At 41.6% G+C, this 12,339-nt stretch overlaps 1 protein-coding gene across 1 annotated transcript in view; it reads right to left on the reverse strand.

Moving 5' to 3' along the window:
* Positions 1–797: 797 nt before the first annotated feature.
* Positions 798–12,339, reverse strand: part of ZNF41 (zinc finger protein 41) — a 41,195-nt gene continuing 29,653 nt past the window's right edge. Inside the window, exons 3-5 of the mRNA XM_035003820.1 lie at positions 9,172–9,298; positions 8,812–8,907; positions 798–4,100 (exon numbers count right to left, since the gene is read on the reverse strand). Coding sequence (XP_034859711.1) covers positions 2,068–4,100; positions 8,812–8,907; positions 9,172–9,298 — 2,256 coding nt within the window. The 3' untranslated portion in view covers positions 798–2,067. The remainder of the gene's footprint in view (positions 4,101–8,811; positions 8,908–9,171; positions 9,299–12,339) is intronic.

The raw sequence follows: 12,339 nt of genomic DNA on the forward strand, positions 1-12,339 counted from the left end.
AGGTTCTAAAATATTATAGCTATTCCTAATAGCCTGAATCCACAGACAACCCAAATGTCCATCAACAGTGGAATAAACATATTGTAGTATATTCACACAGTGGAATATAACACGACCATGAGAATGAGTTATCTACAACTGTATTCAACAAAATGGATGAACCTCACATTTACAATGTGAATGAAAGATAGACACTAAAGAGTATATTCTAAAATATGAAATATAACTGTTTGGCTCAATTTATATAAAATACCAAACAGACAAAACTAATCTATGCTGTTAGAAGTCAGGATAGTGTTTATCTTGGGGGTTGAGGGGACAAGGCCTGGAAGGGAGCACAGGGAACGCTTCTGGAGTGTTTGGTATGTTGTGTTTCTTGATCTGAGTATGTTCAGTTTGAAAGAGTTCATTGAGCTGTTTGCTTATGATATCTGCATTTTCTGTATGCATTATACATTAATAAAAAGGTTTAAAAATAAGGTAAAATTGCATGCTAGAAAGCCCCTTTTCTTATGAGTATCATAAAAAACATTGAAGGGAGGGGCGCCTGGGTGGCTCAGATGGTTAAGCATCTGCCTTCAGCTCAGGTCATGATCCCAGCATCCTGGGATCGAGTCCCATATCGGGCTCCTGGCTCAGTGGGGAGCCTGCTTCTCCCTCCCCCTCTGCCTCTGTCCCTGCTCATGCTCTCTCTCTCTATCTCTGTGTCTCAAATGAATAAATAAAATCTTAAAAAAAAAAAACATTGAAGGGAAAATGAGAAAGTGTCTATATATCAATGCTTTTTTTAAAAAAAAGGCAGTGCTCTTTCTAGAGAAGTTATTCAACTATAATCAGTATATTCAACTATAACTTCCAGTTATTCAACTATAATCATATCTTAGACTAACCAAATACAGTGCAACAAGATTTTATCCCATAGCAGTTGAGACAAAAGTACTCTTAGTGTGCGTGTAGAAAATGAATGTATCTTACCAAATTGAAAGAAAAACAAAATAAAAATGTTATGTATTGAAACCCAATTTATCAACCACTCCTTTTCAAACAGGAATCCCAAAGAAAGCAGAAGCTTCAGCAGATGAGACCGGAAGTCCAGTGTCCTGTGGCTCAGTTCCATTGTTTTAGGGGGATGAGAAGTCTATGGTCTGCAGCTTACATAAATGATAGCTTTTGGGGTACAGGTTAGAAAGTATGCATACCTTTTTGCGATGTGAATCACCTGCTGTCACAGCACGGAAGTAATGAGACAACAGTTGCCAACTTTAGATGTCTGTAAGGTTTAATAACTATATTCCTGTTAACATCGGCTAGAGCTATGCCTAATTTGCCAATGCATAAAGTCATTTTAAACTTAAAGTGAGACTTTGGGTTTAAAAATTCTATTTCGTTTTTTAAAAACATACTCTGGTGAAGGGAAGAGAAAGAACAGTTCCCCATGGCAATTTTTTCTGTGCCTTAAATGTCCACGATCACAAAAACTTCTGGCTTCTACTCACAGATCTGCCTTCCCAAATAAGTTTTTGCCTTGACTTTGGTGCTCTGTAGGTGTTTGGACAATGAAAACGCTTCTCCCCACCCTAGGAATTCGGGAAAAAAAAAAAAAAAGGTGGCCAATATTAAGTACTTTAAATCCCAGGGTATGAAGAACTAATCAGTGCTGAATTTATAAAGTCCTTCATCCAAAAAGTGAAACATAAGAGATTACAAGTCATCTCCTGGGGTCTGTCTTTCTACCATCTCCTGGGGTCTGCTTTCTACCATTTGTATGAGCTTGAGGGTCTCTGTGTGAATCATGCAACCAAACAGGACTATCGCTCAAATGCCTTATCAAAGTGTCTCCCTATGCATATAACTGCATGTCAACTGTGGTGGTGCAGATACTTGTATTTCCAATTGACTGAAGGATACTTGGCTCTGTTTGCCTTCTGCTTCCTTAAGCTGTGGTCTGTCATGCCCATCTCCCCCTGTACCCCAATCGCAGCATCCGGCACTCCTCTTCCCCACTATGAGACGTCTGATGCATCCCCAGTTGTGAGTTCCCGCTGAAGGCTTTTTCAGTCAATGGCTTTATACTTTTTCTCCACTATGTGTTTTCTGGTGTTTAATGAGATTCGATCTGTCCGTGAAGGCCTTCTGACATTCTGTACAAGCATAGGGTTTCTTTCCGGTATGAATAATCTGATGCATACTTAATGTTGCTTTCTGGATGAAGGCTTTCCCGCATTTATTGCATTCGTAGTGTCTTTCTCCAGTATGAGATTTCTGATGGATAGTGAGGCGGGACTTCCAGGTGAAGGTTTTTCCACAGTCACTGCATTTATAGGGTTTCTCTCTAGTATGGATTTTTTGGTGTGTTATAAGATTTGACCTGTCAGTGAAGGCCTTTCCACATTCAGCACATATATTGGGTTTCTCTCCTGTGTGAATCTTCTGATGCACACGGAGTTGCGACTTCTTAGTAAAGCATTTCCCACAGTCACTGCATTCATAAGGCTTCTCTCCAGTATGAATTCTATGATGTGCAATGAAATGTGACTTCTGGATGAAGGCCTTCCCACATTCAGGACAAACGTAGGGTTTCTCTCCTGTGTGGATCCTCTGATGCACACTTAATGTCGATTTCTGGATAAAGGCTTTCCCACATTCATTGCATTCATAGTGTCTCTCTCCAATATGAGATTTCTGATGTATTTTGAGGCGTGACTTCCATATGAAGGCTTTTCCACAGCCATTGCACTTATAAGGCTTCTCTCCAGTGTGAGTTTTCTGGTGTTTAATGAGATTTGACTGGTCACTGAAAGCCTTGCCACATTCAGCACACATATAGGGTTTCTCTCCAGTATGAGTTTTCTGATGTGTAGTGAGGTTTGTCCTATGAGTAAAGACCTTTCCACATTCTGTACATATATAGGGTTTTTCTCCAGTGTGAATTCTTTGATGTACATGGAGTTGTGACTTCTTAGTGAATGATTTTCCACACTCACTGCATTCATAAGGCTTTTCGCCAGTATGGATTCTCTGATGTGTATTGAAATGTGATTTCTGGATGAAGGCCTTCCCGCATTCAGTGCATACATAGGGTTTCTCTCCTGTGTGGATTCTCTGATGCATTCTGAGTGCTGATTTTCTTGTGAAGGCTTTCCCACATTCGCTGCATGCATAGTGTTTCTCTCCAGTATGAGTTTTCTGATGTATAGTAAGGTCTGAATTCTGGGAGAAGCCTCTTCCACATTCACTGCATTCATATGGTTTTTCTCCTGTATGAATTCTCATATGTCTAAAGAGATACGATCTGTGGAAAAAGGCTTTTCCACATTCAGTGCATTTATAGGGTTTCTGCCCGGTATGAATTTTCTGATGTGTAATGAGGTTTGACTTGAGAGTAAAGGCCTTCCCACACTGAGTACATATATAGGGTTTATCTCCTGCATAAACACTTTGAGGTACATTAATCTGTGGCTTCGGAATGAGGGCTTTGTCACTTTTATGGCATTCATGGGATTTTTCCTCAGCATGAATTCTCTGATGCTCAAAGAGATGTGACTTCTGGGGGAAGCTCTTTACACACTCAGTACATACATAAAGTTGCTCCCCAGTCTGAATGTTCTCATGGTGGATGAGAACTTGTTTGTTGCCAAGATGTTTTTCACATCGATTAATTTCACAGGAATTTGCTCCTGTATTTGCATTCTCAGTAGAGGAAGAGCTATGGGCAAAATTATTATCATTTCCAAAAATCTTATCAAGCTTCTTTGTTGCATTGCTTTTATTATGATTGTGTAAGTTTAAAGTATGCTTCAAACTCTTTCCAAATGTGTCATAGTTATGGAGTCTTTTAATTGAAGGAACAAGCTTGGTACTCACGTGAATTATTTTTTCAGTATTTTTACATTCATAGGCCCTCTCCTTAATCAGTACTTTCACATGACTTAAAGGGTTATTTTGGCTTTCTTGGTATCTCTCTAGCTGGCTATTATTTTGCCACAATTCTTCTAAAATGGAACACAATGGATCTTTTCCTATGGGCTGACCAAATTTCTCACAGTGGAATGAAACTTTTCCAGAAATTCTCTGTTGCTGCATTTCCCCAATAGCCTCGTCTAAAAAGAAGAAAAAAGTAAAAATGACTCAAAGGACAATTAGCAGAGGGTAGGGGGTACCTGTAGTTCAGACAAGATGAGTGCAGAAATGGAAGAGTCCATATGACAATAATGAAAATAGTAATAATGTAGTAATACAAAATTCTTCTAAAGCACTTACTGTTGCAAAATAATTATATACCATTTACGATGTGCCAGGCACCGTTCCAAGTGCTCTACACATAATAGCTCACTGGATCCTCACCAAACCCTAAGCAGCAGCCATCATTACCAATCATGTTTCACAGATGAGAAAACAGAAGCACAGAGGTTATGTAACGTGCTGAAGATCAAATTGCTAAATAAGTGAAAGAGATGGGATTTGAATCCTGGGGATTCATATCCACTATGTAGGAGGTCTGGAGAGTGAGTCTAACCAGAAGAAGAAACCGAAGTCTGTTAAAGGGAAGTCCTAGCATGGCAGAAATAGTTCAGATTGTATGTCTTTATTACTTATTAGCTCTAAACCTTCCTAATCTCTTTGCTTTCTCTCACTTTTCCCTCTGAACCATATGAGCACCAACATAAAATTTATGTGCCTCAAAGACCCATTCCTCTACATCTATAGGAAACACTGTGGCAACATCAGCCATCCAAATAGTCAGTAGATATCTGTGCTCCCACTCTATAGCCAGCTGCAAGTTTTCCTTGGTCCCAGGGACCAAGGACCTGGGGACCACGTGCTTTCAACAAGTGTCAAGTAGGCAAGGGAAAGCCACCTATGGCAGAAACTGCAAGCCATCCACCAAAAACGATTTGCATTTGTCTCTTCTTTTATACTACTAGGATGTAGCTGGGCATTACATTTACCAGCCTCACTTTGTCCTCACCAGTGGAGTATGAGTACAAGTGGTATGTGCGGCTGCCAGGCTGGGCCTTAAGACAGTGGGCAAAACTCTCCCCCTCTCTCCTTCCCACTGGACTCAACGATGACCCAACATTAACCACGCAGCTGACAACGATGCCCTAGGAGACGGCAGAGCAATGACTTGGAACATGGTCCCTGAATGACCCATTGGGATCAGAGTTGACTTGTTGAATGAATCCATTCATCTCAGAATTCTTATATAAAAGAGGATATACATTGATACTAAGCTTGTTGTTTCGCTCCTCTGCATATTCAAAATGTATTGTCCTTGGTATTAGCTCTAATTTCAGTACACTTCTAGGGAGGTTATATCCACTATGAATTTACAAGTCGGACATGGTACCACTCATATCGATACTTAATTTGGCCCAGTTTTCTTTGGGAACACAAAGCCTGCAACTGTGAACATTTCATGCAGCTGTCTCCTCTTTCCAAATATAATCTATGGTCCTTTGAATTCCTCTGAGCAGACACTTGAAAAATCCTTCCAAAAGAGAGCAAAATATCCTCCTCTGCCTATCTCCCCAAATTCAATAAATTTAAGTTTACCAAATATTTTCCATGCTTTGCTTCAGAAAATGGAAGAATAAATGTGCTGGGTATCAACTTATTGCCTCTCAACTCTGAATTCATGCCTCTTTGCCTGCTCTACAAAAAAATGGATCTGAGTCTCTTTAAATATCTGTCCCACTGTTGAGCCTTTTCAGCACAGGGTGATGGCGAAACACTGCAGGAGGAGGGGGTTTTGCTTCCTGGCTCTGGTGGGCTCACTCAGCGGGCTCCTCCAACAAGGGCTGCTTATCTGGCACCAGGCTCCCGCGGTGCAGGTGGCTTTGCCAACACTGGGCTCCTGAGGCACACGCAGCTTCCCACGCACCCAGGTCTTGCGGTGTGGGTGGCTTCTCTGGGCCTCAGCTTCTGCAGTGCGGATGACTTTTCTAGCACCCAGCTCCTGCAGCACTAGTAGCTTCTTCAGCTCCAGGCTCCTGCAGTGTGTTGCAGTTGGCAGCACACGGCACCGAGCAGTTGACCCTGGCACCCCTCGCAGACGATGTGTAGGGGGCTACCTCCAATGAGAAGCTTCCCCATGATCAGCTTTCTCTGGAACCCCCGAGGGCAGCTTGCCAGCAAGTTCCACCAGCGTGGCACCACAGTAACTCTTCTTCCATGCTCTGGGCCCTGGCTGGGTCCCTCAACAAGGTCTGGATTCATCGCTGGGAAGCAGGGGAGGCTCTTTCTTGGGTGCTCCATCACAGCCTGAGAGGCACCGGCTGTTCCTTTTATCTGCTATTCCGCTATTCCTTTATTCTTTAGCTTTCCCTTTACTTCTGCTAGCTAATCTCTTGTCACTTCCATCTTGCCAGAGCTAATAATTCTTTATGTTATGCTTTCCCTGTTCAAATTTGTATGTAGTTTCTCTCCCTGATCAGCCCCTGAATTATACAATAAGAAACAGGCTTTTAGTTCTGGGAACTTTCTAAAAACATAGAGGTAAAGGCCTCAGTTACCACACAGTCTAAAATCTGTGCTTTTTTTCCTGAGTTCCTGTGGGAAGAAAGGTGAGGAAAAGGAAAGAGCCATATGTGCTGGAGTAAATGAGCCATTTCATGGAACACCAAAATCTGATCACCAGGTGAAAATGTATCATCTAAATAGAGCACAGAATAAAGAGTCAGATTCACAGAACACTAACAAATGTGGTAGACATCAAGAAAATGTTAAAGATGCACAGCAAAAGAAACAATCAAAAAAATGAAAAAGCAACCTACGTAAGGGGAGAAGATATTTGCAAGTCATGCATCTGAAGGAGTTAATATCTAAATTACATAAAGAACTCATACAACTCATTGGCACAAAATAAGCAAACCAATTAAAATTGGGTAGAGGAACTGAATAGACAGTTTTCCAAAGAAGATGTCCAAATGGTCACTGAAAGTGAACTAATAAAAAGAATGGAATCAGCAAATTCAATCAGGAATAAAATCATCGTAATCCAGGCATAAGAAAATATGGAGCTGGTTTTAGGTGATATTACTGGGAACTGGAGAGATGAACTGAGAACTGAAAATGATAATTGCAAAAATGGAAAAGCACTAGGAACTGTAGGGTGACTAATTAAAAAAAAACGGCTGAAAGATTTAAGAAGCACTGACAGAATGTGACAGAATTTGGAAGGTGGGAAGGTGATGTGTGAGATGATGATTCTAATTTCTAACGTACTGAGGGTCAAGAGAAACATCTCATGGGAACTTTCTGGGTAGCTAAATCTAGTACTAAAGTACCAGTGAAAACCAGACTGGAGTTGTCAAAAGCAGAGTCATCAGAATTCAGTATGGATGAATCTTTGCATGTATATGAAGAAAAGATTGGTGAACAGCAGGGTCCCTAGGGGCAACCTCATGTATGGGGGTAAGGAAGAGGAGAAGGCTGGAAAAAAGGGTGAGTAATAAACTGGGTGCGAATCAATAAGAGACAGGAAACTCAAGTGAAACAAGACAAGGTCACTCATAAAAGGAAAACTCAAGGAGACCACAACAGGTCAATAATGAAAGGCTGAAACTAGGTACTGGAGAAATGCAAAATAAAAAATGAGATACCATTTTATACCCATTGTTGGCCAAAAAATGAGAAACTCTGGCTCTATTCATTGGTGGGCAGAAACTCTAGGAAAGCAAGAAGCTTTGCGCACCATGGTTAGTATAGATTCGTGCAGCCAATCTGAGAACAATATGGTGGTGCTCGGTCAAATTCAGGATAAAACTTTGCAATGATTAGGCAGATCCCCTCTTCTATAAACATTCCCAAGAAATTCTCACCTTCCAAAAGGGAATATTTTTGTAGAAATTTATCGTCAAGTTGTTTGTATTAGCTGGGAGTTTGTATTAGCAACAACCCTAGGTTCCACCACTGAGTGAATGGTTAAGTAAGATGTGGTACCAGCACACTGTGGAATACTATGCAGCCATTTGAAAGAATGAAGCCAGATGAACACACTGCAAAATGGACGGTCTCATGGATGAGTGAAAAAAAAGGAACAGAATTAAGACATGTGGTGCGATATAATTTACATATACTAAAAACACATACTCAGAAACCAGTATTTCAGGCTTTTAAAGAATACCACACAAATTCACAGATAAAACACAGTAGCTCAGTTGCCCCTGGGAGGAGGTATAAGGAATGAACATGTGGAATTGGAATAAAAGGGAAGAAATGTTAAAATACCTGAATGTACAAAAAGAATCTAAGATAAAGCGGGTGGGAGTGGAGTAGGAAGAATGAAAAGATCTTAGATAAGATAGGGTAGTATGCATGTGATCCAGGGTACAGAGACTAGAGACAGCTCTCTTGTCAAAAAGCCAAGCAATGAAGACAATGGCTATTTGCAAGGGTCGAACTTGGAGAAACTGCTTAGGTATCAAAGGAGCTTCTGTGAACTATCTCCAATAAACTACAGAAGTTTAGAACTTTCAGGGTGCCTGGGTGGCTCAGTCGGTTAAGCGCCTGCTTTCGGCTCAGGACATGATCCTGGGGTCCTGGGATCGAGGCCCGCACTGAGCTCCTTGCTCAGCGGGGAGCCTGCTTCTCCATCTCCCTCTGCCCGCCGCTCCCCCTGCTTGTGTGCTCTCGCGCGCGCGCGCGCGCGCGCTCTCTCTCAGTCAAATAGATAAATCTTAAAAAAAAAAAGAAGTTTAGAACTTTCAAGGCAGGTTATCTTCACAGCCTTTCAAAGGTATCAGCTTCTTCTAGAAAAAGTGAGATTTACTTCCATGTCCGCCATCTGCCTGAGTCAAACTCACTCACCTGAACAGCCCTGATGTGGGGTTTCCCCCTCCAATGTCCATGGCCCCTCTCCTTGCTCCAACTTGAAGATGACCTCTGGTTTGGGAACCTGGTACCCTGTTAACAGGAGATGGTACAGGATTGGGTCCAGCTGACTAGATTTCAGGGGACTTTCAATGACGTTTCCATTTGCTCTTCTGAAAAGTAATCACATTTCACTGGGAACAGAGTAATAATGATAGTGCCGAAAAGGGACTGAAGAATCTTGGACAAATCAAGGATGACACCATCACACACTTAAGATGTTCCAGAACATCCAGCAGCTGAGAATGGAAATAGCCACACTCAGGCGCCTGGCAGACACACAGGCAGCTGGCTTACCCACTGAGCGCAAGTGGCTGTAATTCTCCAGCGTCACATCCCGGTAAAGGCGTCTCTGAGCAGGGTCCAAGTGCTGCCACTCCTCCCTGCTGAAGTCCACAGTCACATCCTCGAATGACATGGAGACCTGTAACAACACAGTCCCGTTCAAGGCGACATGGTCAGCACTGGGGGTTGGAAGGAAGACAAATAGGAAGTTGTCTTTAATGATGTTTTACCATAACATATCACATAGGGTTTTCACTCAATACCTGGTTTTGTATTTCATTTTGTGAGAGAAAAAAAATTACTGAAGTATCTTGACATTCATTGTGTATGTAGTACGTTCATTTGTTTATTTATTCAGTCATTCTTCTGCAAAAATGAGGATTAAAATAGGCTTTCTTTAAGTCCTTTAGTTCATGTAACTACATATATTTACTGATTGATTATGTGCCAGGCCATGGCAATATAGAATTGAATAAAATAGAAATTGAATAAAAAGAAACACATAGAGGAAAAGGCAAAGTAATAGAGCCTTTAAAAACAATACAGAAAATTCAGTCCTGGGTTTTGGCACCAAAAAAAAAAAAGAAAAGAAAAAAGAAAAAAGATAATATAGGGGCGCCTGGGTGGCTCAGTTGTTAAGCGTCTGCCTTCGGCTCAGGTCATGATCCCAGGGTCCTGGGATCGAGCCCCGCATTGGGCTCCCTGCTCTGCGGGAAGCCTGCTTCTCCCTCTCCCTCTCCCCCTGCTTGTGTTCCTTCTCACTGTGTCTCTCTCTGTCAAATAAATAAAATCTTTAAAAAAAAAAAAAAAGATAATATAGATAAATACCTTCATGCTCTCAGATTAGGAAAATAATTCTCAAACAAGATGCAAAAAAACATTAACCATAAAGAAAAAGGTTGATGTCTGGCTACAATAAATTTTTAAACTTCTATTCATTTAAAAGACAGCATTATAAGAGAAGAAAAGGAAAGACACAGAATAGGAAGAGATACCTGCAACACATGGTACTGTCAAAGGGTTCATATCAAGAGGATGTAAAAAACTCTTACAAACCAATAAGAAGAAAGGAGACCACCGAGTAGAAAAGTGGGCAAAGCATTTGAACAGGCATTTTACAAAAGGGGAAATCCAAGGTTTCAATAAACACAAAAAGGGCTTAACCTTAGTAACCAGGGAATGCAAATTTAAACCACAAGGCTCAGTTGCTTGGGCGTCTGCCTTTGGCTCAGGTCATGATCCTAGGGTCCTAGGATCAAGCCCCGCATCAGGCTCCCTGCTTGGCGGGGAGCCTGCTTCCCGCTCTCCCACTCCCCCTGCTTGTACACACATACTCTCTCTCTCTCTGTGTCAAATAAATAAATAAAATAAAATCAATAAGCCACAGTGAGATACCACTATACAACCCCCAGAATGTCCTCAATGAAAAAGACTGATGGTACAATGTGTTGAGGAGAATATGGTGCAATGAGAACTCTCATATTGCTGATGGTGATCTAAACTGGTGCAACTATGTTGGAAAGCATTTTGTCTTTACTGGGTAATGTTAAAGCATGCATACACTAGGACACCGTGATTCCATTCATGGAAATATGCCCAATTAGAATATGTGTACATCTGCAAGAGGAGGCATGGCCAAGAATATTTATAGCAGCATTATTCAAAATGTGTGTAATATTTCATGATAAAAAGTTAAAAATTAATAGTAATTAAAAAAAATCAGTGTTCAACGTAATAGTAACAGTATCTGCTCTCTTTGCCAAAAATATTAAGAATATTCTCTGGGGTGCCTGGGTGGCTCAGTTGGTTTAATGACCGACTCTTGATTTTGGCTCAGGTCATGATCTTGGGGTGGTGAGGTCGAGCCCTGTGTCAGGCTCTGCACTCAGTGCAGTCTGCTTGAGATTCTCTCCCTCTCTCTCTGCCCTCCCCCCAACTCATGCTCTAAATAAATAAATAAATAAATAAATAAATAAATAAATAAAATCTTTTTTAAAAAAGAATATTTTCTTAGTTGCTTTTATTTGCATAATCCCTAAGCCTATAACCCACCTACCCACCCACGAACTAACCATGACTGGTTTTCTAGTTAGCGAGATCTGGGGAGTTGAGGGAGAGAACCATGTGAATGTATTACGTATTCAGAAATTAAGCTAAAAATTACCAATGGGACCAAAATGGAATAGGCATAATTCTCTCTATTTCTCCTGCTAAGTTTAGCTAAAACCCCTAGACATTATATATAAAACAAAGATAAGAACACTATGCCAGTTGGAGAGAGGAAGGCAAACTTGCCATGATCCTCAGAACCTGAGGAATGTCACAGTGGTGATTTCCCCGCGTTTTCTTTTTGCCCCACATTTCTTGGACTAGGTGCTAGAGAAACTGGCAACCTAGAATGCCAGCTGGCACAGCCAGAAACAGCCCCAGGAAAGCCTGCTTTCACTAGTTAAAGTACCAGGAAAAAAGGCAACGTAGCAAGAGAGAAAAACTTAAGGGCACCTGGGTGGCTCAGTCGGTTAAGCGTCTGCCTTCGGCTCAGGTCATGATCCCACGGTCCTGGGATTGAGTCCCGCATCCGGCTCCTTGCTCTGCAGGGAGCCTGCCTCTCTCTCTCTCTCTCCTCCCGGCTTGTACTCTCTCACTGTCTTTCCTTCTCTCTCTCAAATAAATAAATAAATAAAATCTTAAAAAGAGAGAGAGAAAAAAACTTAAATAATACTACCCTGTTCCAGGCAAGCATCACAGAAAAAAATAAATAAATAATAAAAAAACCAAACTGTGCTCCTACTCCCATTCCCATCAGCAAAGGATGAATGGGGAGCCTAGAATTTCATCCCAGCCTGGGATGATGGTAATGAGACCCCTTGCCCACAGTGTCAATTTAGGCTGTGTGGGGATCTTGGACTTCCACCCCCACTCGATAAAAAGGTGTCCTCTGCCTTCCCACCAGGGTGGTGTCAGAGGTGGTGTGGTGGAAAGCCTGAAATTCTACCCCTGCCCAGTAGCAACAAGGTGCTTGTCCCCTTCTGGGTGTCAAAGGAGGTCAACTGGGGAACCTGAACTTTACCTCCCCCTGGCAATAAGGAGCATTTTTCAGAATCCTCTTCAGAAAAAGAAGATTCTCATTTTCTAGCAGAACAGTGTCAGAGGAGGCCTGTTAAACACAAGATTTAAATA

This window comes from Mirounga leonina, unplaced genomic scaffold, assembly GCF_011800145.1.
Source record: "Mirounga leonina isolate KUSES-001 unplaced genomic scaffold, KU_Mleo_1.0 Mir_101609, whole genome shotgun sequence".
NCBI lineage: Eukaryota > Metazoa > Chordata > Mammalia > Carnivora > Phocidae > Mirounga > Mirounga leonina.